This window comes from Acipenser ruthenus, chromosome 27 (assembly GCF_902713425.1).
Source record: "Acipenser ruthenus chromosome 27, fAciRut3.2 maternal haplotype, whole genome shotgun sequence".
In the NCBI taxonomy this organism is placed as follows: domain Eukaryota; kingdom Metazoa; phylum Chordata; class Actinopteri; order Acipenseriformes; family Acipenseridae; genus Acipenser; species Acipenser ruthenus.
Window position 1 is genome coordinate 15,012,670 of NC_081215.1, and position 23,227 is coordinate 15,035,896.

The 23,227-nt window shown below is 41.8% G+C and overlaps 1 protein-coding gene across 1 annotated transcript in view; it reads right to left on the reverse strand.

Moving 5' to 3' along the window:
- The window catches only part of LOC117432446 (low-density lipoprotein receptor class A domain-containing protein 3), a 70,755-nt gene that overhangs the window by 46,331 nt on the left and 1,197 nt on the right, over positions 1-23,227 (reverse strand). Inside the window, exon 2 of the mRNA XM_034054380.3 lies at positions 6,017-6,163. Within this exon, the coding sequence (XP_033910271.1) occupies positions 6,017-6,163 (147 nt within the window). The remainder of the gene's footprint in view (positions 1-6,016; positions 6,164-23,227) is intronic.

Here is a 23,227-nt window from a genome sequence, read left to right on the forward strand (position 1 = left end):
ATCTGTAGTTCACTGTTTATTCAATAATAATATAATTGTAAATACAGTGCTGGACAAAAGAAAACGCAAACGCCTGTCGTTTGTAGTGCATGTAAAAGACATGGTCCTCAAATGATAAATGGCAGAACACCCCTTAGAAAAGTTTGCCAAGGTTAATTTGCATGGTTTACAATAGTGCTTTACTATGCTTTATTTCACTTCACTATGCTTTGACTGTGGGCTGGGCTAGATCTGTTTCACTGTAAAAAAATTCTTATTCCATGACGAATCATGATCTACAAATAGATTTTCACAATTAAACATAATATTTATTACAAAATATTTGCAGTTCAAAAAAAAAATATATATATATATAATAATAATAATAATAATAATAATAATAATAATAATTATTGAAAAAAATAGCCTTGTCACATTCAAGAGCAATAGTTTTCTTTACAGTTGTGTATTTTACTGTTATGTTCTGGGTGTCACCATTGCTCTGAACAACAGTTTAAACAGCAAAACACATTTTCCCCATCCTTTCAATGCCTTCTTTCCCATCATTAACCAACCAGATGATCCTCCTAATGACTCTGACCCTGAAGACCCTGCTGATATTAAATTAACTTGGACCCCATTCACACTTGTGATTTAAGGCAGCCCAGGGCCGGCCTAGGCCACCATTTCAAAGAACCTGCATATGTATGAATGCAAAGCAGACTTAGGGTTCCTATACCATAACATTGCCATTGTGCTGCATTGAATAAATATATATTAATAAAAAACATCTGCCACAAATCAAGGATTACTATATAGCCTGGTATCTCTTCCATTCCGAGTGCAGGCTATCGTTCCATAAACGTATTAATATATATTTATAGAGTCACATTATTTCCATATATGCCTTTTATTTGACAAATAGTAATAAATAATAATCATACTAATAATTTATCATTTAGCAAGCTGTCACAAAGACGGCCGGAGTGGGTGGCGTCAGACCAGAAACAGGAACACAAACGACAGAGAGATGGGGTTTTGGTGAGGCTGGACGCGTGATCGCGTTCAGCATTTAATAAACAGAACAGAAAATAAAAGGTTGGAACAGACAAAAACACTGGACACGGCACTACACGCCAAAATAAATAGACATACAAAACGGACTAAACACTTAACAAACGGTGCACGGAGACAAACAAACACGGTGAGTACAAACACTTATCTTTACGATTTTACTTTACTTTTACTCCTCTCTCTCTCACCCGTTCTCCTCTTCCGAACACCCAACCCCCACTGAGTGAAAATGTGCATCTATATATACTGTTGTGCTGGGATTCAATTACTAATTAATTATTCACTTGAATCCCAGCACGTGAATTAATTCTGTGCAACCCCGTGCTCACATATTACATTTAACCAGCACGTGAAGTGATTTGTGCTCTCCTCGTGCCTAAATACAAATCTACACTTTAAATACACGTGAAACACAGACTCGTTTATATCCCGTGTACCAATCTATACACCAACATTTACACACGCAACATACAACACAGAACACACAAATGCACACAGGGGCGGGGCACTTTGCCACATATACCCCCCCTTGTGCGCAGCACACATGGCCTCAACGGCCACCTCCCCCCTTAAAAATCCAGCAGTCCAGGACAAAGTCTCGGGCTGGGAAGGGAGGCTTCCAGGGGCCCACAGGTGGCAATGTTGCCAGTAGCCAGGCTGCTACTGGCCATGCTGTCAGCAGACGTGCTGACAGCTCCCAGACTGACTCCTTCAGCAGGGGCAGTCCTGGCAGCGGAAAGGCTGCTTGGGGGATGGTCTCCTGACCTCCCCTCTTCTTCGTAGCCGGCAGCTCCCTCTTCCGGGGCTCCGGCCACAGTCTCTTCTGCAGCACAAGTGCTGCAGTGGGAGCAGGTCTCCGGACCTCCCCCACGATCTCCGGCAGCGAAACTGCTGCAGTGGGAGCAGGTCTCCGGACCTCCCCCACGATCTCCGGCAGCGAAACTGCTGCAGTGGGAGCAGGTCTCCGGACCTCCCCCACGATCTCCGGCAGCGAAACTGCTGCTGGGGTTGGTGGTCTCCAGACCTCCTCCCCCTTCTTCGTGGCCGACAGCTCCCCTTTCTGGGGCTCCGGCCACCGTACTCCCCGTGGTGGAAGTACGGGAAGCAGAGACAGCTCCTGCTGTTCTGCTTCTGGCGGTGGTGGAGGCAGAGGCAGCTCCTGCTCCTCTGCTCCTGGAAGTGGCAGAGGCAGCTCCTGCTCCTCTGCTCCTTCCGGTGGTGGTGGCGGAGGCAGAGGCAGCTCCTGCTCCTCTGCTCCTTGCGGTGGTGGTGGCGGAGGCAGAGGCAGCTCCTGCTCCTCTGCTCCTGGAGGTGGTGGAGGCAGAGGCAGCTCCTCTGCTCCTGGCGGTGGTGGAGGCAGAGGCAGCTCCAGCTCCTCTGCTCCTGGTGGAGGTGGAACCAGCAGGTATTCACCCTCTGCTGGTGGAGGTGGGAGGGGCAAGCAGTCCTCCCACTGTGGTGAAGGTGGAACCAGCAGGTATTCACCCTCTGCTGGTGGAGGTGGGAGGGGCAAGCAGTCCTCCCACTGCGGTGGAGGTGGAACCAGCAGGCATTCACCCTCTGCTGGTGGAGGTGGGACCAGCAGGTATTCACCCTCTGCTGGCAGCTTGGGTCCTAGGGCTGTGGAAGCCCCGTCTTCCCTCTCTTCGGGCTGTGGACGCACCGACTCCTCCCTTTTGGGCTGTGGACGCCCCGACTCCTCCCTGTTGGGCTGTGGACGCACCGACTCCTCCCCGTTGGGCTGTGGACGCACCGACTCCTCCCCGTTGGGCTGTGGACGCACCGACTCCTCCCCGTTGGGCTGTGGACGCACCGACTCCTCCCCGTTGGGCTGTGGACGCACCGACTCCTCCCTTTTGGGCTGTGGACGTTCGGGCTCCTCCCACTCAGGCGTAGGACGTTCGGGCTCCTCCCACTCAGGCGTAGGACGTTCGGGCTCCTCCCACTCAGGCGTAGGACGTTCGGGCTCCTCCCACTCAGGCGTAGGACGTTCGGGCTCCTCCCACTCAGGCGTAGGACGTTCGGGCTCCTCCCGCTTGGGCTGTGGACACTCAGGCTCCTCCCGCTCGGGCTGTGGACGTAAAACCAGCAGGCATTCTTCCTCTGCTGGTGGAGACGGGGACAGCAGGCATTCTTCCTCTGCTGGTGGTACTGCTACCTGGGCTGCTGTTCCACTTATAATTGCCTCCAGGTAGCTGAGGACCAAACCCACACCTTCCTCCCAGGTGCTTACGGTCTGTTCCCTTGCATAAGCCTCCCATCGTTCCCTATCCATAAACTCCAGGAACTGGACGACTACTGGGATAGACTGGGCCTCCAGCCCAGCATTTTCCAGCATCCAGTCCCGCATTTTGATGGCGTCTTCTGCCATTTTTTTTTTTTTTTTTTTTTTAAATCCAAACTGCGGTTCCTGCTCTGGCCTGAGTCCTGGAGGCGCTGTCGATCCCACGCAGGACACCACGTGTCACAAAGACGGCCGGAGTGGGTGGCGTCAGACCAGAAACAGGAACACAAACGACAGAGAGATGGGGTTTTGGTGAGGCTGGACGCGTGATCGCGTTCAGCATTTAATAAACAGAACAGAAAATAAAAGGTTGGAACAGACAAAAACACTGGACACGGCACTACACGCCAAAATAAATAGACATACAAAACGGACTAAACACTTAACAAACGGTGCACGGAGACAAACAAACACGGTGAGTACAAACACTTATCTTTACGATTTTACTTTACTTTTACTCCTCTCTCTCTCACCCGTTCTCCTCTTCCGAACACCCAACCCCCACTGAGTGAAAATGTGCATCTATATATACTGTTGTGCTGGGATTCAATTACTAATTAATTATTCACTTGAATCCCAGCACGTGAATTAATTCTGTGCAACCCCGTGCTCACATATTACATTTAACCAGCACGTGAAGTGATTTGTGCTCTCCTCGTGCCTAAATACAAATCTACACTTTAAATACACGTGAAACACAGACCCGTTTATATCCCGTGTACCAATCTATACACCAACATTTACACACGCAACATACAACACAGAACACACAAATGCACACAGGGGCGGGGCACTTTGCCACACAAGCCAAATCAGAGTAGTAACAAGCAATCAACCACCTTTGTTTGGGGTATTACTTAATTATATATATCCTTCCCAACAAGCAATTCGCCACATTTTAGGCCTGCTTTTCAGTCATATATGTGAATGCGCAAAGGTGCCTTAAACCGCAAATGTGAACGGGGTTGCAGACCTAATTAGGCGGCGGCCCTGAGGCAGCCCATGGGACGGCCCTGGGCCAGCCCAGTAGTGTGAATGGGGTCTAAGAAGTGCAAGCTTTGTATAACAAACTACCTGGGAATAAGACAAGAGCTTCCTTTGAAGGGGAAGTCTTTTTTGGGCTTTTTAAAGAACAATTACAAGTCACCTGTACCAACTAAAGTACAATACATTTATTCATTGACATATTTATTTATAATGCATAGTGGTCAGTGTGACACAGTATGAAAGTCTTGTGGATAAGGTGACGATCACACTGCAACATAGAAATTACATCAGCATTTCACCAGGGATTAAACCGCCTAACTGAGTAAACTGCAAAATAAATGACTGACATCTAACCTAAAATAACAAAGTGGACAGCTGAACAATATCAGTCACAGAGCACTGTAAAAAGAAACAACAAAATACTGACAGCCTAAGGAAAGTAAAGTAGTCTCCTGGTATAGGAACACCTCCTAAGAGAACATTTCGGCTAAGAGAATAACCTTGTGGTGAAACAGACTAAAGGAACAGGAAATGACTTGTCATCGCGAGAGTGTATTGAGGAACACTGATTGGTTTATTAAATCGTTAGGTTATTATCATAAGCCTGGTTCCCTGAAATAGAAATGTGTCCATTACACAATGGGTTAACCTATTACACCCGATTCAACTGATGCAGGACGGGGCACAGGGCCTTACATTTTCTCCAGCCTACTGCATAGAATGTACACAGCGACCAAAGAATTGTAATGGATACATGTCTATTTCAGGGAACCAGGGTTATGATAATAACCTAACATTCCCTTTCAAGTATGAAATGTATTCCATTACACAATGGGTAAGTATACACAAGCCGTCGCAAGGACATGACTTGCAGAACAGTCAATTTGGCGAGACCGATGGCTCGCCATACTTATAAAGCATGGTAACGTCTACACAACGCAGAATGACCTCATGCATGTGCTTCTGAATCCGGCTGAGACGCTGCTGTCAGCACTCTGGTTCCAAAGGCAGGGTTCTGGACATTAAGCCTGTAAAACCTTGTGAAGGTGTGAGGAGTGGCCCCACACCACTGCATGGCAAATGTCAGAGACCGATGCACCCAGAAACAATGCCCAAGAGGTAGCAAGACCCCTGGTGGAATGACCTGTGACCTTCTCTGGAGGGGGCAAGTTGGCTTGCTCGTAAGCAATCTTGACCGTCTCCACGATCCGATCCAACACGACAGCTCCGAAACATAAGAACAGTTGCTCAGATTGCCGCCAACTTTTTCTCCTATCAACGTAATACGCTAGTGCCCTAACCGGACAAAGCATATGGAGTCGGCGCTCCTCATCTGTCTGGAATGATGAAGGATGAAAAGCCTCCAATTCCACAGACTGATTGACATGGAAGGTCAATAGGCATTTGGGCACAAAGGCCGGATTGGATTCGTTTTCACATTTTACAACCTCCCCGACCGCCAACACACACGTTTCCAGGGGGCAAAATTGCTCAGGAGTGATCTTAACTCCATGCCTATGGGTAAGTTTTTCAAAAGAAGAACTTAGGAGATCCTTTCCCCCTGAACTTGTCATAATAATTGGAAAAGCTGACAAATCAGCCCCCCTCTGAAAACAAAAGAGAGAGAGAGAGAGAGAGAGAGAGAGAGAGAGAGAGAGAGAGAGAGAGAGGAGAGAGAGAGAGATCACTCACGGCAGCCTCTTTCATCGCTCTCGTCGAAGCAGTCAGGCAGCCCATCACACTGCCAGCCCCCAGGGACGCACTTCCCATCTCCACACATAAAATTCCCAGGAATGTTGCACTCTGTTGTGAAGTTATTCCCAGGGAGCAGCTGGCTTTCTGAAAGAGGGAGAGAAGAGGCCATTCAGGTAAGGATGCAGTGCATTTTAAAAGGCAATTCCATTTTTGTTAATTTTCCAATTTTGTTTATGAAACAGATGTAGAGAAAAAAGGAAGAAGTTAGGAAGAAAGAAGCAACAAAATGGTAACACAAACTTCCTTAGATATAGCAAGGTGCTTGTTGGTGTATTTACAGAAATCCTTTTGCAATGCAGAGATCAGCGATATTGATGATTTCGGACCTCACTCCATTTCTAACTGTGCGCACTAATTTTTTTAAAAACTACTTGGAATTTGATATTCTAATATGTGATTTATATGTTAACAGATCCTAATGCAACTCCATTCCTCTGAAACCGCACACTTTGCAATTCCTTCACAATCACGTGATGTTTCTGCGGTCAGCCATCGCTAGTCTATTGAACTAGTGGACTAGAAGACTATTCGTTGCTCCCCCTGCTAAGCAATACAACTTTAACAGGGTGTCCTTCAGTGCTAACATTTCTCATTTTGAGTTGAAGATAAACAGGTTTACAAAAATGTAAATGAGATATGAAAGACAAATGTTTTCATCATTCAAGAAGCATTTGTCAGAGTACAATTTGCTATGTGGTGATTTTGGACATCACAACAAATAACACAATGCTAAATATCAGGACATTAAGCATCATGATTATCAATGGGCAGCAGTGTGGAGTGTGGGCAGGGCTCTGGACTCTTGACCGGAGGGTCGTGGGTTCAATCCCAGGTGGGGGACACTGCTGCTGTACCCTTGAGCAAGGTACTTTACCTAGATTGCTCCAGTAAAAACCCAACTGTATAAATGGGTAATTGTATGTAAAAAATAATGTGATATCTTGTAACAGTTGTAAGTCATCCTGGATAAGGGTGTCTGCTAAGAAATAAATAATACAAAACAGCACATTTCACCCGATATCCAAGTCAAAATCTGAACACCCTGCTACTGATTTTGAAAAGCATCAGCAATACCAAGTCAAAACGACATGTATTTAAAAACAACATTTTCACACGTCTCTTTGTTAATGTTTTTTTACACATGAAAATTAGCCTTTTATTTTTCCTCAGTGGAAAGCCAAGAGATACGCATTCTCACTGTAGTCATCTCGGGATGTCTGCATGCTAGCTGTTTGTTTCTGGTGGGTAAAATTAAAATAAAAAAGCAGACAAACGCAGACATTTCCTTAGTTATTGCATTTCTCTCATAGTACATCTACCCAGCCTTAGGGCACCAAAGGTGTTCATGTGGTCCTAGTGACCTACATTCTAAAAATGCAATACTTATTACAATAACAGCTAGAACTTCATTATGTTTTTTATTAGAAATAGCCTCACTTAATCCTTTACAACCAGAATCACCTATACTGGACAAAATAAATAAATAAATGAAACTGTCTTCTGTGAATAGATTATAATACCTGATAATATTAGAAGGTAAAACACTTCTGAGAAAGCTGCACAATAAGAAGACTATTTCCCGGTGTGAAAACATCGTTTGATCAACATTGGCAACCAAAAATGTACTCTGTCCATCTAAATTCGAAACGTTGATGGCAGTAAATGAATACAGTTTGTTTACCGACGGTTCTGGCAGATTACACAGAAAATGTACAGGGAGATCGCAGAGAGGAAAGTCAGTTGGGTTAATTGGGGGAGAACTGCATTCCACATGAAATGTGCAGATCAACACAGCTAGACAAGCACACCTCAGTGCCATGTTGCTGGTGCTGGATCACGGGTATTCTTTAAGCCCCAATTGTTTTGAGATCAACCAGCAACTACCATTATAAGAGTTTACCATAGTAAATTTTCACAATAATTTTGCAGTTTCCCCTAGTTTAGACTATGCATTTACCACAGTTTACCATGTTTTTAATATGCTGTACCATGCCTCCCTGCTTTCACTATGCTTTATTACATTTTGTTATGCTTTTACAATTGGAAACTTTTATAAGGGTAAGAATCAGAGCAGCACTGATAGGCCTAATGGCTTCTCTCTTGTTTGTACATTTTCTTGATTTTAAAACAATGTCTCTCCAAATTACTCTCGTGTGTCCAAGCACATGGCATTATTTTCTTTAATGAGGAGAAAGCTCAGAGGAAGGAGGAAGGAATACAAAGACTACCTGTAATACGGTTTCTTCACGGATGATGAACTCCACACAAAAACCAAAACTCCAGTTCTCTGTGTTGCTTAGGTCAGGAGAACAAACCAATCTCTTACCCAGAGATCATTGTTATAACCATAATTTCCAGCTCATTATCCAAATTTCGAAAATAAGACAGTAAAAAAGGGTAAAGGAGGGCGGGATATAGGTGTGTGGAGTTAATTATCCCACCAAGAAACCATATTACAGGTAATCTTCGTATTCTTACCTCGTATGATGAACTCCACACACAAAGTAAACCATACCAAAGGATGCAGACAAGGGTGTAGGTTTGATGTTAGTAGAGGAAGCCACAGATAACAAAAGTAGGCTGAGAGCAAGACACATCCAAGTTATAAAGCTTAATAAAGGTATAGAAGGAGGCCCAGCACTTCACTTTCCACTGAGAACTGTCTTTTCACCACAAGCACTTAAATCACGCACCGTAGGAACTGTGTCTTTGTGTTTTGTGTGGGTGATAAAACTGGACTTTTTGGTTGAGGGTCAAACCCGTGGGATTTTACAAAACCGAAGTGATACACGTCGCTGTAATCACTTCCAGCATTATTATTTACAGGTGTTTTGCCTTAAGGCTCTGGACATTGTAGTAATTTATCAATAAACACCCTTGCACTTGTTAGTAATTGTCCATGTGATTTGTACCAGCACTGCACTCACCTGTATCCATCTCACTGCTTTGCCACAGTTTGTTGTAATGTTTATGGTCATTTAACATTAAACCTATTTAAAAAATGACTTCTCTTTTTTCATTTTATGTAAGCAACAGTTAAATCATCTGGTCAGATTATAGAAACAGTGTTTTGAAAGTGAAAAATATTTTCTGAACAGTAATTTACTGTTAAATGTTACTGTAACAGTACTTGTATTGAAACTCACATGTTTTCACAGAGGTATGTGCAGTGTCTATGAAACTAACAATGAAAAAGACACAACCTGTTCCTGCCAGGAATCTTGTTTTGAGATAGTCAGTCTTAAATAATCCTCATTTCTACAGGTCCAAAGTTAAAACAGGTCATTTTTTGCTTTGTCCCACTCATTTTATTTTTCAGAATACAATTTACATGTTATCCTACAGTACCAGATTATCTAGAATATGTCTCATGCTAAAACCTTGTTGTGCTTGAATTGCTAAAATCCACAAAGACACAGAGTGCCAATTAACACCACTGGTCACAGTGAGTTTTCAGTGCCAGCCTTCAACTCACATTGTACTGCCTGCTTTGAAAAAGTAGTATTGCATTTTATAAAAGCTCTACTGATTTATCTTCAAAAGACCACCTGTTTACACTTTTAACCAACTGTTCCCATGGCAACAAATCTCATGAAATTGTTCATTCTAAAAGGTAGAGAGGAGCACAGTTGAGTGGATTCAGGAGAGTCAATAGCATCAATGCTGTTGAGAGAGCAGAGATCTTGCTGCCAGTTTATATTCTTTACACTGGTAACATTATGCCTAGGGTTGTAATTAATGATTCTTACTACAATAAAACCACCTCTCAAAATCCAGCCCACACACCTTGTTGAGAACATGTTGTAGGGAAACAGTTTGCCTGGTCTTGTGCTTCATGTCTTAACTCATTCCTCTCCAAGAGCCACTAAATAACCTAGTTTAGAGTGTTTAAACATTATCCAAGCCTTAAAGGTATAGACGTGCTTAAATGTTGTCAGAAATGTGCACGGCAAATAGGATACAATGTACAGTAGGCACATTTTTCGTCTTCAATATGTTTTCTATTTACAATTAAAATCTGTATATAATTTTACAATACATAAAATACATGTTGCAGTGCTTCATGAAAAGTGATGCATGGCTTCTTGTGATGACTTTTCTGATGGGTATAAAACATTTATGTTAAAGTTGTAATTTTAAATGCATTTAATCCTAGTTTAAACGTTTAAGAAATTGAAACTAACACCCCATACTAGCCTGGACATTGTGTTGTATAATAGAGCTGGCTTAGAAGTCCTGAAGTGCAACAGCTCCTGGCAAATTGCTCCACCGATAAGGTATTTTAAAGATCTCTTTACTTGCATTAGACCATACAACATCATCAGAGGACCGTTTCCTTGTGACAATGATCTCTTGTTTATTTTAAAGATTTTTTTTAAAAAACACAACAGATAAGGTTGCTGCTGCTTCCTGGTAATTAATCACTTGTGTTGTAGGTTAGATTTACACCAATGATCAGACCTACACCACAAGAAGTGATCTAGAACCAAAAGCAGTAGGTTGGTTTCACAGACCTCGATTAGCACGAATTGTGTGTATGTAAACCAGTGCACACACATACTGAGGGAGGGGCCCCAGAATTTCAAAATAAAAGTACAGTTCTTAAAGGGTAAAAAATATTTGTTTATCGGATTGTAGCCTAATGCAATCCGAAAGACCTACAGGAAGCTCAAAAGTGTACAGTATAATACAAGTTTGGAGGAGGCTGGTGCAAATCAAGGACGTGCTTGCCATGCAGTGTGTGAGAGATGAACGAAATCAGCGCATACAGGTCCAGAGGATCCTGGAATGCACAGGTAACTTTTTGCCATTTTTTCCAGTAAAGGAAAGCGGTTTGCATTGGCTTTCCACCACTCCAATGGATTGCAATACAACGCAGGGCAAGGCTCCCTGAAGTAACTTTCCAGTTCATGTTCAACAGTATTATCATCCAGTTTTAGAACATAGTCTTCCCCTAAAAGCACTGACATGGCACTATCTTGTCTGTTCCACATGGTCTGTTAGCTGCTGGCTCACTTGGTTCAGGTACAGCTACAGCACTCAGTCAAAACGAAGCACTAACTTCGTTTTGACCACTCCATCTTTACAATCCTCCCTTTTCTATTTTGACGCCAGCTGCTGTGCTCCCCGTACAAACACCGGGAAATCGACAGCTTGAGACTAGTTTGACAGACAAGGTTTCAGTCGACTAATCATGCCTAACCCGACCTCGTATGTTGCCAAATAAAAAAAAGTTACTGGCAGAGGAGTTGCAGAGACTGTATAAGCTTCTTCCTATTCCAGAGCACTAAAACAGGCCATGACTAAATTGCACTGGCAAAGCATAATGAAGAAGTAGTAGGGCGTGGGGTGCTTTCAGTTTAGGTACTGTACCAATCATTTGGTATCTGACATTTTTGTGATCAGAATATAAAACTTTGCACCTATTAACAATGCATTTATTTTTCTATGCCCGATTGTGTGTGCAATCTAAATCCCTTTGGATTTCCTGGGCTGCTGCGTCCATGTCTGCCAGTTTTTTTTTTTTACGCAGGTACATCTGAATGGATAGATACACTTTTGTAGGCAACTAAAAAGAAAATGGGCCATTTTCTAAAACAACATGTTTTGGATCATTATTGTATTAGAGCCTTGCTCATTCTCTATAAACTTGTTCTAAATCCACACATGGTATATTTCTGGTTTGACATTTAAATGGAAGACCATCATAAGCTATTTCACAATAGAAAATCATATAAATAAAAATGCTGTTTTTTAAGCTTATGTTAGCAAGAGCCAATGCTTTTAACCCAATTACTTAAGGAGTTGTCAGAATTTCTTATTGTGTGTGACTCTTATCCCACGCACAGAACACATGACAGAAATCAAAAGTTAAAAACATGTTTATAGTGCCAGAGTGCAGTTTTCTTTTCGTGATTATATTATCATTATACTAATACATTAAACTAACAAGTTATAAATACATTAAGCATACCTTGTAATCCTTAATCATTTAAAATAAATAAAAAAGTTCATTAACTTTGTTGTTAACTACTGTAAACACACAATATAAATGCTTGTTTACATACACACTTTCAATCTAAAAAAATAAATTACTTCTGTAACATTTTAAACCATGGTCTTTATTAAATTCCAATAAATAAAAAATAAATAAAAAAACAAACATACAGTACATTGGATTTGTCGCAAAGACTGACGTCTGATTGATTATAAAAACACTAGGATGGAAAGTAATAATAATAATAATAATAATAATAATAATAATAATAATAATAATAATAATAATAAGGTTATTGAAAATATTTTTAAATTGGTTCTGCAGTTTAATACAATTGCATATTTCTGTTTGCTTACCTTACATACTTGACATAAGTTGTAAAACAGGACAAAACAGCTATCAAGAGAAGTGCTGTTTTGATCACTGTTCTAATCTAGTTTTCCAGTGTAGCAGTGTTCTAATCTAGTTTTCCAGTTGTGGCAAAGTGGTAATAACGTGCAGGTGAGTGCAGTGCAGAATAATTACACAGACAGACGTTGGTACAGGTGCAAGGGTGTTTATTTATTCTAGTAAATGTCCAGAGCCTCAAGGCAAAACCTGTAAATAATAATAGTGCTGGAAGTGATACAGCGGCGTGTATCACTTCTGATTTATAATCCCGCAGGTTTGACCCGCAACCCCAAAGTCCCGTTCCGACACCCACACTAAACACGAACACAAAGACAGTGCGTGATTCAAGTGCTAAAAGGTGCAAACACAAAGACAGTTGGTAGTGAAAGGTGAGTGGTGAAGTCCGGGTTTTTCGCTGGCCTGCGGCTGCAGCTCCGGATCGTGCTCAGTAATCTTCTGTGACAAATAACACACAAGACACACAGTGTTAATACACAGACACAGAACACTCACGGTTTACTCACGGTACGGGCTCCTTCTCGGTTAGTTAACTTAACCATATGCAAAGGAACAGATCACTCAAGCCATGCCCCCTATTTATACCCTCGCCCATGACCCCGAGGTTAACGAGCGCATCCGCTCCTCCAGTCCTCGGACGCCACGCCGCTTACCGTCTGGGTCACTGAGCTCGGGTGCCATGGCTCCGACCCCTTCCGAACTGACCGACTTCCATCTACCCTACGGAATAAATTGTCGTGCCATTTCATTAAGGGTACTCTGTTCCTCGTATACCGTGCTCTCACCGGTCGAGAGGGAGATCTAACACTAAGACTCATTCGATCTTTGTCACACCAGTGCACTGGTATTATTGCATTGTCAGTTTGAAGTGCAGACAGTTTTCAATGTGTACATTTTTCCTCAGGTGCAGCAGTGTGGGCTGAAACAGACTTGTTCTCACTACCACACCAAGGTATTTTGAAAGCATTTACTACAATCTTTAATTTACTTTACTCATCATAAATTCCTTTGATTTGTTCTCTACACTTTTGGCTATATGCCCAAGCATTCAGTTTGCCTTTTCAATTGCTGTATACTGCAGCCTCCAAGACATATCCATCGTCGGTGCAGCCTCCGAGACATATCCATCGTCGGTGCAGCCCCCGAGACATATCCATCGTCCCTGCAGCCCCCGAGACATATCCATCGTCCCTGCAGCCCCTGAGACATATCCATCGTCCCTGCATCCTCCGAGCCATATCCATCGTCCCTGCAGCGTCCGAGCCATATCCATCGTCGGTTCAGCCTCCGAGACATATCCATCGTCCGTGCAGCCTCCGAGACATATCCATCGTCCGTGCAGCCTCCGAGACATATCCATCGTCCGTGCAGCATCCGAGACATATCCATCGTCCGTGCAGCCTCCGAGCCATATCCATCGTCGGTGCAGCCTCCGAGCCATATCCATCGTCGGTGCAGCCTCCGAGCCATATCCATCGTCGGTGCAGCCTCCGAGCCATATCCATCGTCCCTGCAGCCTCCGAGACATATCCATCGTCCCTGCATCATCCGAGACATATCCATCGTCGGTGCAGCCCCCGAGACATATCCATCGTCGGTGCAGCCTCCGAGACATATCCATCGTCGGTGCAGCCTCCGAGACATATCCATCGTCGGTGCAGCCTCCGAGACATATCCATCGTCGGTGCAGCCTCCGAGACATATCCATCGTCGGTGCAGCCTCCGAGACATATCCATCGTCGGTGCAGCCTCAGAGACATATCCATCGTCGGTGCAGCCTCCGAGACATATCCATCGTCGGTGCAGCCTCCGAGACATATCCATCGTCGGTGCAGCCTCCGAGCCATATCCATCGTCGGTGCAGCCCCCCCGAGACATATCCATCGTCGGTGCAGCCTCCGAGACATATCCATCGTCCCTGCAGCCTCCGAGCCATATCCATCGTCGGTGCAGCCTCCGAGACATATCCATCGTCCCTGCAGCCTCCGAGACATATCCATCGTCCCTGCAGCCTCCGAGACATATCCATCGTCGGTTCAGCCTCAGAGACATATCCATCGTCCCTGCAGCCTCCGAGACATATCCATCGTCGGTGCATGTATCATCCTGGGTTGATAGGGCTGCCAGGGGTATGCCAGTTTTCACAGGGTTAGCCAAAATCAGATCTGGGCAATTATGACACAGTCACACAAATATTCCAGCTGGGTATGCCAGTATTCACAGGGTTAGCCAAAATCAGATCTGGGCAATGATGACAGTCAGACAAATATTCCAGCTGCCTTCATTAGTGTTTAGTAAGTTGCCAGAAATTAATTTATTTTGGACATTGCTTGAAAGTTGTCATCTTTCTCCAAATGTTGGTCTTTTGTTCATAAGATGCTAGGCTATGCTGCCTCTAGTCTGTCTGAGCTCCTCCCACAGGGCAAGGTTTAGCACGTCTGTACTGCAGATGGGTAGGCAACTGTATCAGCAACTATTAATTAAAAATGTTTAAAAAAAGTACCGCTACACTGTATCGATAAACGTATCGTCAAGAAAAATATCACGGTTCACCGTGTGAACCGATGAAATCGGCACACATGGTGAATGCCTGGGGGAGGGCTAAAGTTGGAATTGATTATTGTGATATTATCATTAAATTGTTTAGTATTTATTTTGTATATTAAAACTATAAATTAATAATATAATATTAGTCTTGGCATCAGAAAATTACTTTAATTCAGACAGCTTTGTTAATTTTTTTTTTAAAAGCCAACAAGCAAAAAGCAGACAGAAAAAAAAGGGAGAAAGTTGCAATTTAGTTAAAACATGATTTAAGATAATCTTATTAATTGTGACAATAATTTATGTCATTCTCGTCTCACCTTAGTGGGGGTTGGTTGCCAGTAGTAAACCCACTCAGACCCCTTGCGTACGTATTTGTACCACATGGTGGCTCCATTGCAGTAACACATTTTCTTGTGTGCTGGCCTAATTAAGAACATGTCCCTTCCTGCTGTTCAGCACTTCACTTTTGGGACGTCCTGCTTATTAAAATAATGTGCATAGATTTGAAGAGGAACAAAATGATCTCCAGGGATATCAAGATATTTAGTATTAAAGCAAGGGGTCTGACACAAGCACTTCTGCAAGTTCCCAATACTTGTTTACGGATAGTTCAAATGGGTGTGGTCCTTATAATAGAATCCCTTTGCTGGTATAAGCCCGGTGAGATTAATTCAATCTTTTTTTGGCACGTTTGGGCAGGAATAACACAACAATGCAATGGTTACAGTGTATACTGTAAGTCAACTTGTAAGGTGTTCTGTGCCAGGTTTTGAAGAGGAGTGTTCTGTATTCACAGGCTTTTAGCTTCAACTTGACAAAAAGGAGCTCTGAAGCTTGTGAAACATGGAGAGTTTCAATCCAGATCTCTCTCTGGGTAGATTGCTAATATGATCCGCAGCCTCTCTGTGCAGGACGAGCCCAGCCCCCAAGCAGAGCTCAATCTGCCTCACACACAAGCTTCCCATCTACCATTGGGCAGCACTGGGGGAGGGGCAGGGCCTGGGACACTTAGACACCACAACCCACCTCTCCCTCCAGTGCCGTTCACAAGAGGCTCCCCACAACCCGCCTCTCCCTCCAGTGCCGTTCACAAGAGGCTCCCCACAACCCGCCTCTCCCTCCAGTGCCGTTCACAAAAGGCTCCCCACAACCCGCCTCTCCCTCCAGTGCCGTTCACAAGAGGCTCCCCACAACCCGCCTCTCCATCCAGTGCCGTTCACAAGAGGCTCACCACAACCCACCTTAAATAAATGAGACAACCCAACTTTGTCTCATTTATTTAAAGACCATTTCAAAAATGCATTGCCACTGTGTCTTACAAACCAGCCCTTTTTGATTAAAAGCTCAATAAATGAGACATACTGTAGTGTACAATCTATTAACATACTGTAATAATACTATTATTATTATTTTTTTTTTTTATTATTATTATTATCATTATTATTTTTATTATTATTATTATTATTTATTTCTTAGCAGACGCCCTTATCCAGGGCGACTTACAGTAGTAAACAAAAATACATTTCAAGAATCACAGTACAAGTAATAATACAATTAAGAGCAAGATAAATACAATGACTTTGGTTCTAGTAAGTACAAGTATGAAAAAATACAATTCACATAAAACATTTAGACATACTGGGACATTTGTTTGCATAAATTGGATGCATCATTCAAGTTTATATACAGACTTACTGTATAAATATTTGGCATTGTATTAGTAACAGAAATATTATCTCGCTGTGTTTTTTTTTTTTGCATTTAAGGTTTTAATAATTCCTCAGCACACCTACTCTGCTTTCTGAGCTATGCAGTTCCCTGTGATTCCAAAGTTTACACATGCAGTATTTAAAACTGCCTTTCCAGCCTCCTATGTACTTACACCACCCTGTAACTCAAACAGAGCGTGTCAGTAGAAGGCAGGCTGTACTGTATACCATGACATTAACTGTACTTGTCGACATTCAGGCCAGCTATATTCTCTAGTGCATTCTGTTACGAGGACTCCTTTCTAAAACTGCATCTTTGAGGGTTGCATATATGTTATGGAGGCCAGCATGACAAATCAGCTTGTGTACATGGGGTGTTTATGCAAGTTAACCACATTTCATAACAGAGCCTTATAGTCTGCGCTGTATTATTTTTACTGTTAAAAATGGCTTGTTACAGTATGTGACACATTACAGTCTAAAAATAGATACTTCACGATTAAAGAACAGCCTTGTCTCATTCAAAATCAATCATTTTCTCATGTAGCTTTCCGTTTATGATTCACAACAATATTGCACATAAAACAAAACACAATATCACCAGACACGTGGACAGAGCGATCTTTAGCAGAAATATTTCCAATCTTTGCTGCAGCTGGTGTTTTTTTCATGGATGACATTTTAACAAAATCGTGCAGCTCTATGCAATGTGTTCTGTGATAACTGTGAACAATACAGCTTTACGCAAGCAATTGAACTCGAAGAAGAGGGCTTTACCGTCTGGTAAGGTCCACCTTGTGTCGTTAAAAGTGATTTTATGTAGCACTAGTTTTTTTTGCTAATGAATACAAACTTTTTCTTAATTATTCCATGAGTAATGCGGCTTGCTCAGAATTCCATCTGTGGTCTGGTAGCCTTCACTCAGGCTTCATTATCCCAGTGGTGGTTGCTTCGTGGGTATTTCCAATTGCCAAATAATACCTCAACAGTAAAAAAAATAATTAAAAAACAACTTCTATTTACATGGAGCTGTTCTTCAGTTCAGGTATTTCATACAGAAAAGTGAACATGGTTTGTGAACTGTTTGTAAAACATGTAAACTAACTTTTGTATTTTTGAATTAGGATTTGAATGCATGTTCATGTACTTGTGTAAGTTTAAATGTTTAATTTACCGTTAGGTCATAAAATGTATTGGCGAAATGAATTTTAAAAAGGTTTTAGTAATTAAACACACCTTGTAGTCTATGTGTTAATGCTGATTTGTGCTGTTTGTTCAATAACCTGTTCACAGTGTGTGTTCCAAAGTTTATTCAAAGCTGTCTTCCTGGCTTTGTTAGAGAAGAGAGCACAGTGTCTGTGTTGTTACTGTGATATGCTGAAATAAAGTTGCTGACAGTGAATCAGACTGCATCCAGTTGTTTGATTTCAATTTGTAATTCACTGGAACAGGGATTAAACATGGTTTGAAAGATAAGAGTCATCATTTACCAGAGATTAAAGCCCTCATGTTGACCAATCAGGTTAACCCTTCAGCTACAGTGAAACATTCTACCTGTTTGAGGTCTGACTGACTTAACGTGACTCTCAGCTTGTTGCATCAGGGCACATATTCACCAAGTATACAGTATTATACCTTTCCAAACAGCTGTCTGAAGATTATTTAGAGAATAACGTTTTCATTCTATGATGAAATATACCCTACGATTACCTTGTTTGAATGTAAAAAAAAAAAGTTTTAAAATGTACTCGAAAAAAATTACCTAAAACTGTAAAATGACCAGTGCTAGCCACAACCCTCAGGAACTAAGATCAGAAACAATTTTATAAATACCATGTAGGGTTTTGATTTTACATCAAATTGTTTGATGGATGTGCAGGCTCACCTACTTCAGATTCTTTACTAGAATCAGTGTGAAGAAGTTCGCCATCAGAGAGATCTCTCATCAACATCTTCGGTAAAACACAATACTTTTCTCTTTTGGGTCGGTAAGCATTCTTGGTTATGTAAAGCAATTCACCCTCATCCCTTTATCCTATGAATATTTCACAACAGTTCATATTTTGTAAATTTATTTTATTAGTTTATGAACATTTTGGACGATTTAGTATAATTTCTTTGTACTTGTGATCGCCGAGTCTCCCGACAGAAAACAAAAAACTAAAACTCGCTTATCTAGCTTTCTGTTTAACTTTAATTTAATTTTGAAAGTAAATAAAACCATCCCTGATTAGTTGCTGACACCTTTGGCGGTGTCAGTCATTTGGTAAGCAACCAATGGCTGTTTAAAAAGGCTTAAAATGGGTGTCTAACGTCACCATTACATCATCGTTCATATAGGAACGATTTCTAGCGGCGTAGAGAAAGGGTTAAAGGATTAAAGGGTTAAAGGTCCGGAACAATTAAAAAATGCTACAGTAAATGTGTTCAGTGCTGTCCTGGCTACCCACTGTGAACCTACACCCTACTGATAGTACCATTGGTAGGTATTCTTATTTTTTGTCCAACTTCTGTACATCCCTGGTTGAGATAACATCTACACTTCTGTCCTGGACACATCAGCAGGAGTCAAGAAAGAGGTATACAACATCCGCATGACTGTTCATTAGCCAGTGTGTTTGTGTGTGCCCTGTCAGTTTTTCATATCTGTATGTATGTGAGGTGTCCTGTAGGCCACATTCTTTTATAATATGACTCATTAGGCTTGGAAAGATGTATTTTTCTCAGTTCTGCTCTCCTTATGCATTATGCCACCTGGTACTGACACAAACCTAATTGGGTGTTATCAGCATGTTGCTCAGTTAAATTTATGGAAATCCAGCACTTTTTTTTTTCCCATTTCTACTGTATGAGCAACTTTCAGTTTGTCTCAAAGACATCAAAGTGTCTGTGCTTGAGGTTGCAGAACAGGCACTTTTGTGCTCAATTGACAGCGTAACAGTTATATTCAATGAAGCTATAAGCCATGAGAGTATGGGCATTGTTGCGTACTGACGCACACTGGTTCACCTTGCCTGTACAAAATACTGGGCGCCAAACATTTAAAGTACATGGAGCAGGCAAAATAATTCCAATAAATATACCCAATATATTCTTTCTGTACTTTCGTTGGTCTCAGATTTTCCTAAACAAACGCTCACGTTATGGTAACAGTGAATTTGATTTTTGAATGGTAAGTTATTTGATGATAATGGTATTTATCCAGCATTTGCTTCAGATACTTCAGTGCGTTCTGCTAACTTCGTAAAGCCGCATGAAGGAATTAAGTTGCCATTAAAAACACATCAGCCATAAGAAAAGCAGTAACTGGTTCTCAAATGTGAGCCAATATGTCTAGCTTCTGGGAGTTTTGAGTTCTTTTAAAGAAAATAAATGGCAAACATGTATAACAAACAGTCTCCAACTCCATGAAGCCATTTTAATTGCCACCGTTAGCAAGACTGTAAGACAGCAAATAAGATCAGAGCATTCCCAGTTAAATGAGGAATTCACTGCACATGGCAAAATGATGCAAACATTAACGTATATTTAAATATTTCAGTAGTGTTAATGTACATAAATAGTATGCAGCCCCGCAGTTAGACTAATATAAACTGATAAATGAAGGCCAACACAAAAAAATAATAGTAATAATACAGCGAGCAATAGTACACAAACCTAACATTTCTCCGCTGTCAGCAGTTACACTGACAGCATTGCCAGTAGCAGCCTGGCTACAGGCAACATTGCCGCCCATGAATCCTTTGAGGTTCCTGTTCTCGGCCTGGGACTTTTGGGATTTTAAGGGGGGGAAGTGGCAATTGAGGCCAAGGGTGCTGCGCACAAGGGGGGAGGTATGTGGCAGTGTGCACCGCCTATGCGTGTGTTATGTGCTGTGTTGCGTGTGGTGTGTTAATGTTTTTGGTTTACTAAAAATGAGGTTTCGGTGCCTCGACAAATCAGGTAGTGTGGCTCTATGCGACCCCCAAACTGTGGATCTTCGTAGCGTGTTGTATCCAGGAGGAAGAAGTGCCTCATCTTGAACCATTGGAGCCTCCTCAGAATATTCCTCCTATCGTTTTTTAGGAAGATTCTTGATTTGGAAATATAAACAGTTGTAATGTGATTATTCAAACATCCCCTGGACCCAATTAGTCTGGATGATAGAGGTTTAAAGAATGGTGAGCTGTTTTATGGTGAAATCCAGGTAGTGTAATTCCAGGTGTGGCGGTGAACACGTCAATAAAGAGTCTCAAATGTGTAGTTATGGCAAACATACATTTGAATTTTAAAACACGATACCTGGTAATGCACTTGGTTAAAGTCCTCAGTTTGCTTACCTTGTCTTCCAGGAAGTCTGTTACTGCTTTACTTCCTTGGTCATTTGAGGTCTTTGGGGTCAAAACATCTAACTGGCTGCAAACCATGTCAATCACCAAGCAGCTGGTTTGTTACTGACATGAAAAAAGGCACTGAAGGCATGGGGACAGTTTCACTCTGCAGGCGCAATACAAACCTGGCTTGCAAACAGAGATTTCTAAAACCTAGTGTTGTACCAGATATCAGGATGGAAAATGACATTTCTTTCAAAACTGCACAGTTGAGTCCTGTATAATGAATGGATGCGCAAGGTGGGAAAAAAAGGATGGAACTATTTTATTAGCTATACAAGCACTTCAAAATGCAAGCGTTGACTTGACTTAGTGATTCTTAAGAAAACTGGGTATAATTGCTAACTCTCTAGCCATGGTAGTTAAAGAGAAGTCTAGAGCCCACAAGGGTGTTGGTCTAAAGAAAAGGATTACTGTCAAAGTTCGTCTCCAAGGAATGGTAATTGAGCCTTGCTGGGTAAAATGAAATGTCTTTTTGATGGCATTAAAGGAGTTGAAAACTCAGAAGGCCTTAAACCCCACTGTCTCGCTTCTGAGCGTTAGCAGCATCATCAACACCTCCTTCCTGTGCTGCTGAAGATATTTTGGTTCTTTGATTTACTTTATTTTATTTTATTTTTTTCAGGATGCATTCTGGTAGCTAATAACTTCCTGCGCTACACATTGTCACAATTTCTTATTGCATTTAGATTGTTGTAGTAAATCTGACCTACATCACAGGAAGTAATAACCACAATATGGTGCTGCGTTTAAAAAAAACAAACAAAAAAAGTACATTCATCAGGGGTCTGAAAGTAAAGCTGCTGGGGCGATGCCTAATTTTTCACTATCGATATCGTTCTCCAAAAAAAAAGATGCATCAATTTATCTATGTTATGAAAGGGTAAACACAAAAAAACCCTGCAGTAATAAACGTGGAGCTGTGGATTTCTGTGTAACATTGCTAGTAACACATTAAAAACTATGATGCATATTAAATTGATTACATCTGTTTATGCATATAATAATTGACATTGCCTGGATGCCTAATACTTCTGACCAAAGATACAACGTTTGGAACGATCTTGGTTGTTTTTCTTCATTTTTACTCCGGGGTAGTTCAGATGAATAAATGCGGATTTTGTTTGATGTTATGTAGGGTGCCATCTCATTAAATGGTCACGCAGGTTAGGTGTGTTACCAGAGTATCCCAAACATCATTTTTTTTACTTTACTTTCTTGCCGTCTTACTTTAGAAAATAGTTGCCAAACATCGGAAGGCATTGTATTTGTAGCTCGGTCGATGCAGTATTTAATTCTAGCACAACACTCTTAACTTGCTCTGTTACTTTGAAGACTCCTGCACAGATCCAATCCCATCAGTAAACACTCACAGGGGGCGGGGCAGGGGGGAGACGGTGAGCTCAATCGCATGCAGATTCAGAGAGTCAGATCTGAGGGGAGCAGAGAAGCTCTGTGCTTAACGCAAAAAATAATGGCCGATTCCAAATTTAATAAAAAATAAGCCTGATGCACAGGCTTGACTACTGATAGTTGTCAAACGATATAATGCATCGCCTCAGCCTTATCTGAAAGCTTACATTCATTGTAATCCGGTCATAAATATCCTCTGCACATAAACATGTGTGACAGACACAGATGGGCAGGCACTTCCATCCAGCATATCCCTAGAATCTGATACCCAATAGTGTGTTTGAGAATGTCCCTACCAAGTATCAGCACAAACACTATGACAAATTAAAACTTCAACTCCACAGCGATTGTGAGAGTATTAAAAAAGCTGGAGGGGGGGAGAGAGAATCTATAGGTCTATTTAATAGCATTTTATGTTAGACATTGCATTTAACATGGTTGGCACTTATTCACATCATGGCAGATCTCCTGGTGTTATGAATAAAAAACACAACCTATCTGTCAGAACAGCAACTGAGCCAATGGGAAAGCTTACTACATTGTGTAGTCAACCAGTGACAGCATGAACAGGGCTTTTTAAAAGTAGCATCCACATTACAAACTAAACAGGCAACAACATTAATTCAAATGTGTTCTGCAATAAACACAGATGTTTTGATATGAACAAGAGACTTCAATCTATGTTCGAAACTTGTGCCAAAAG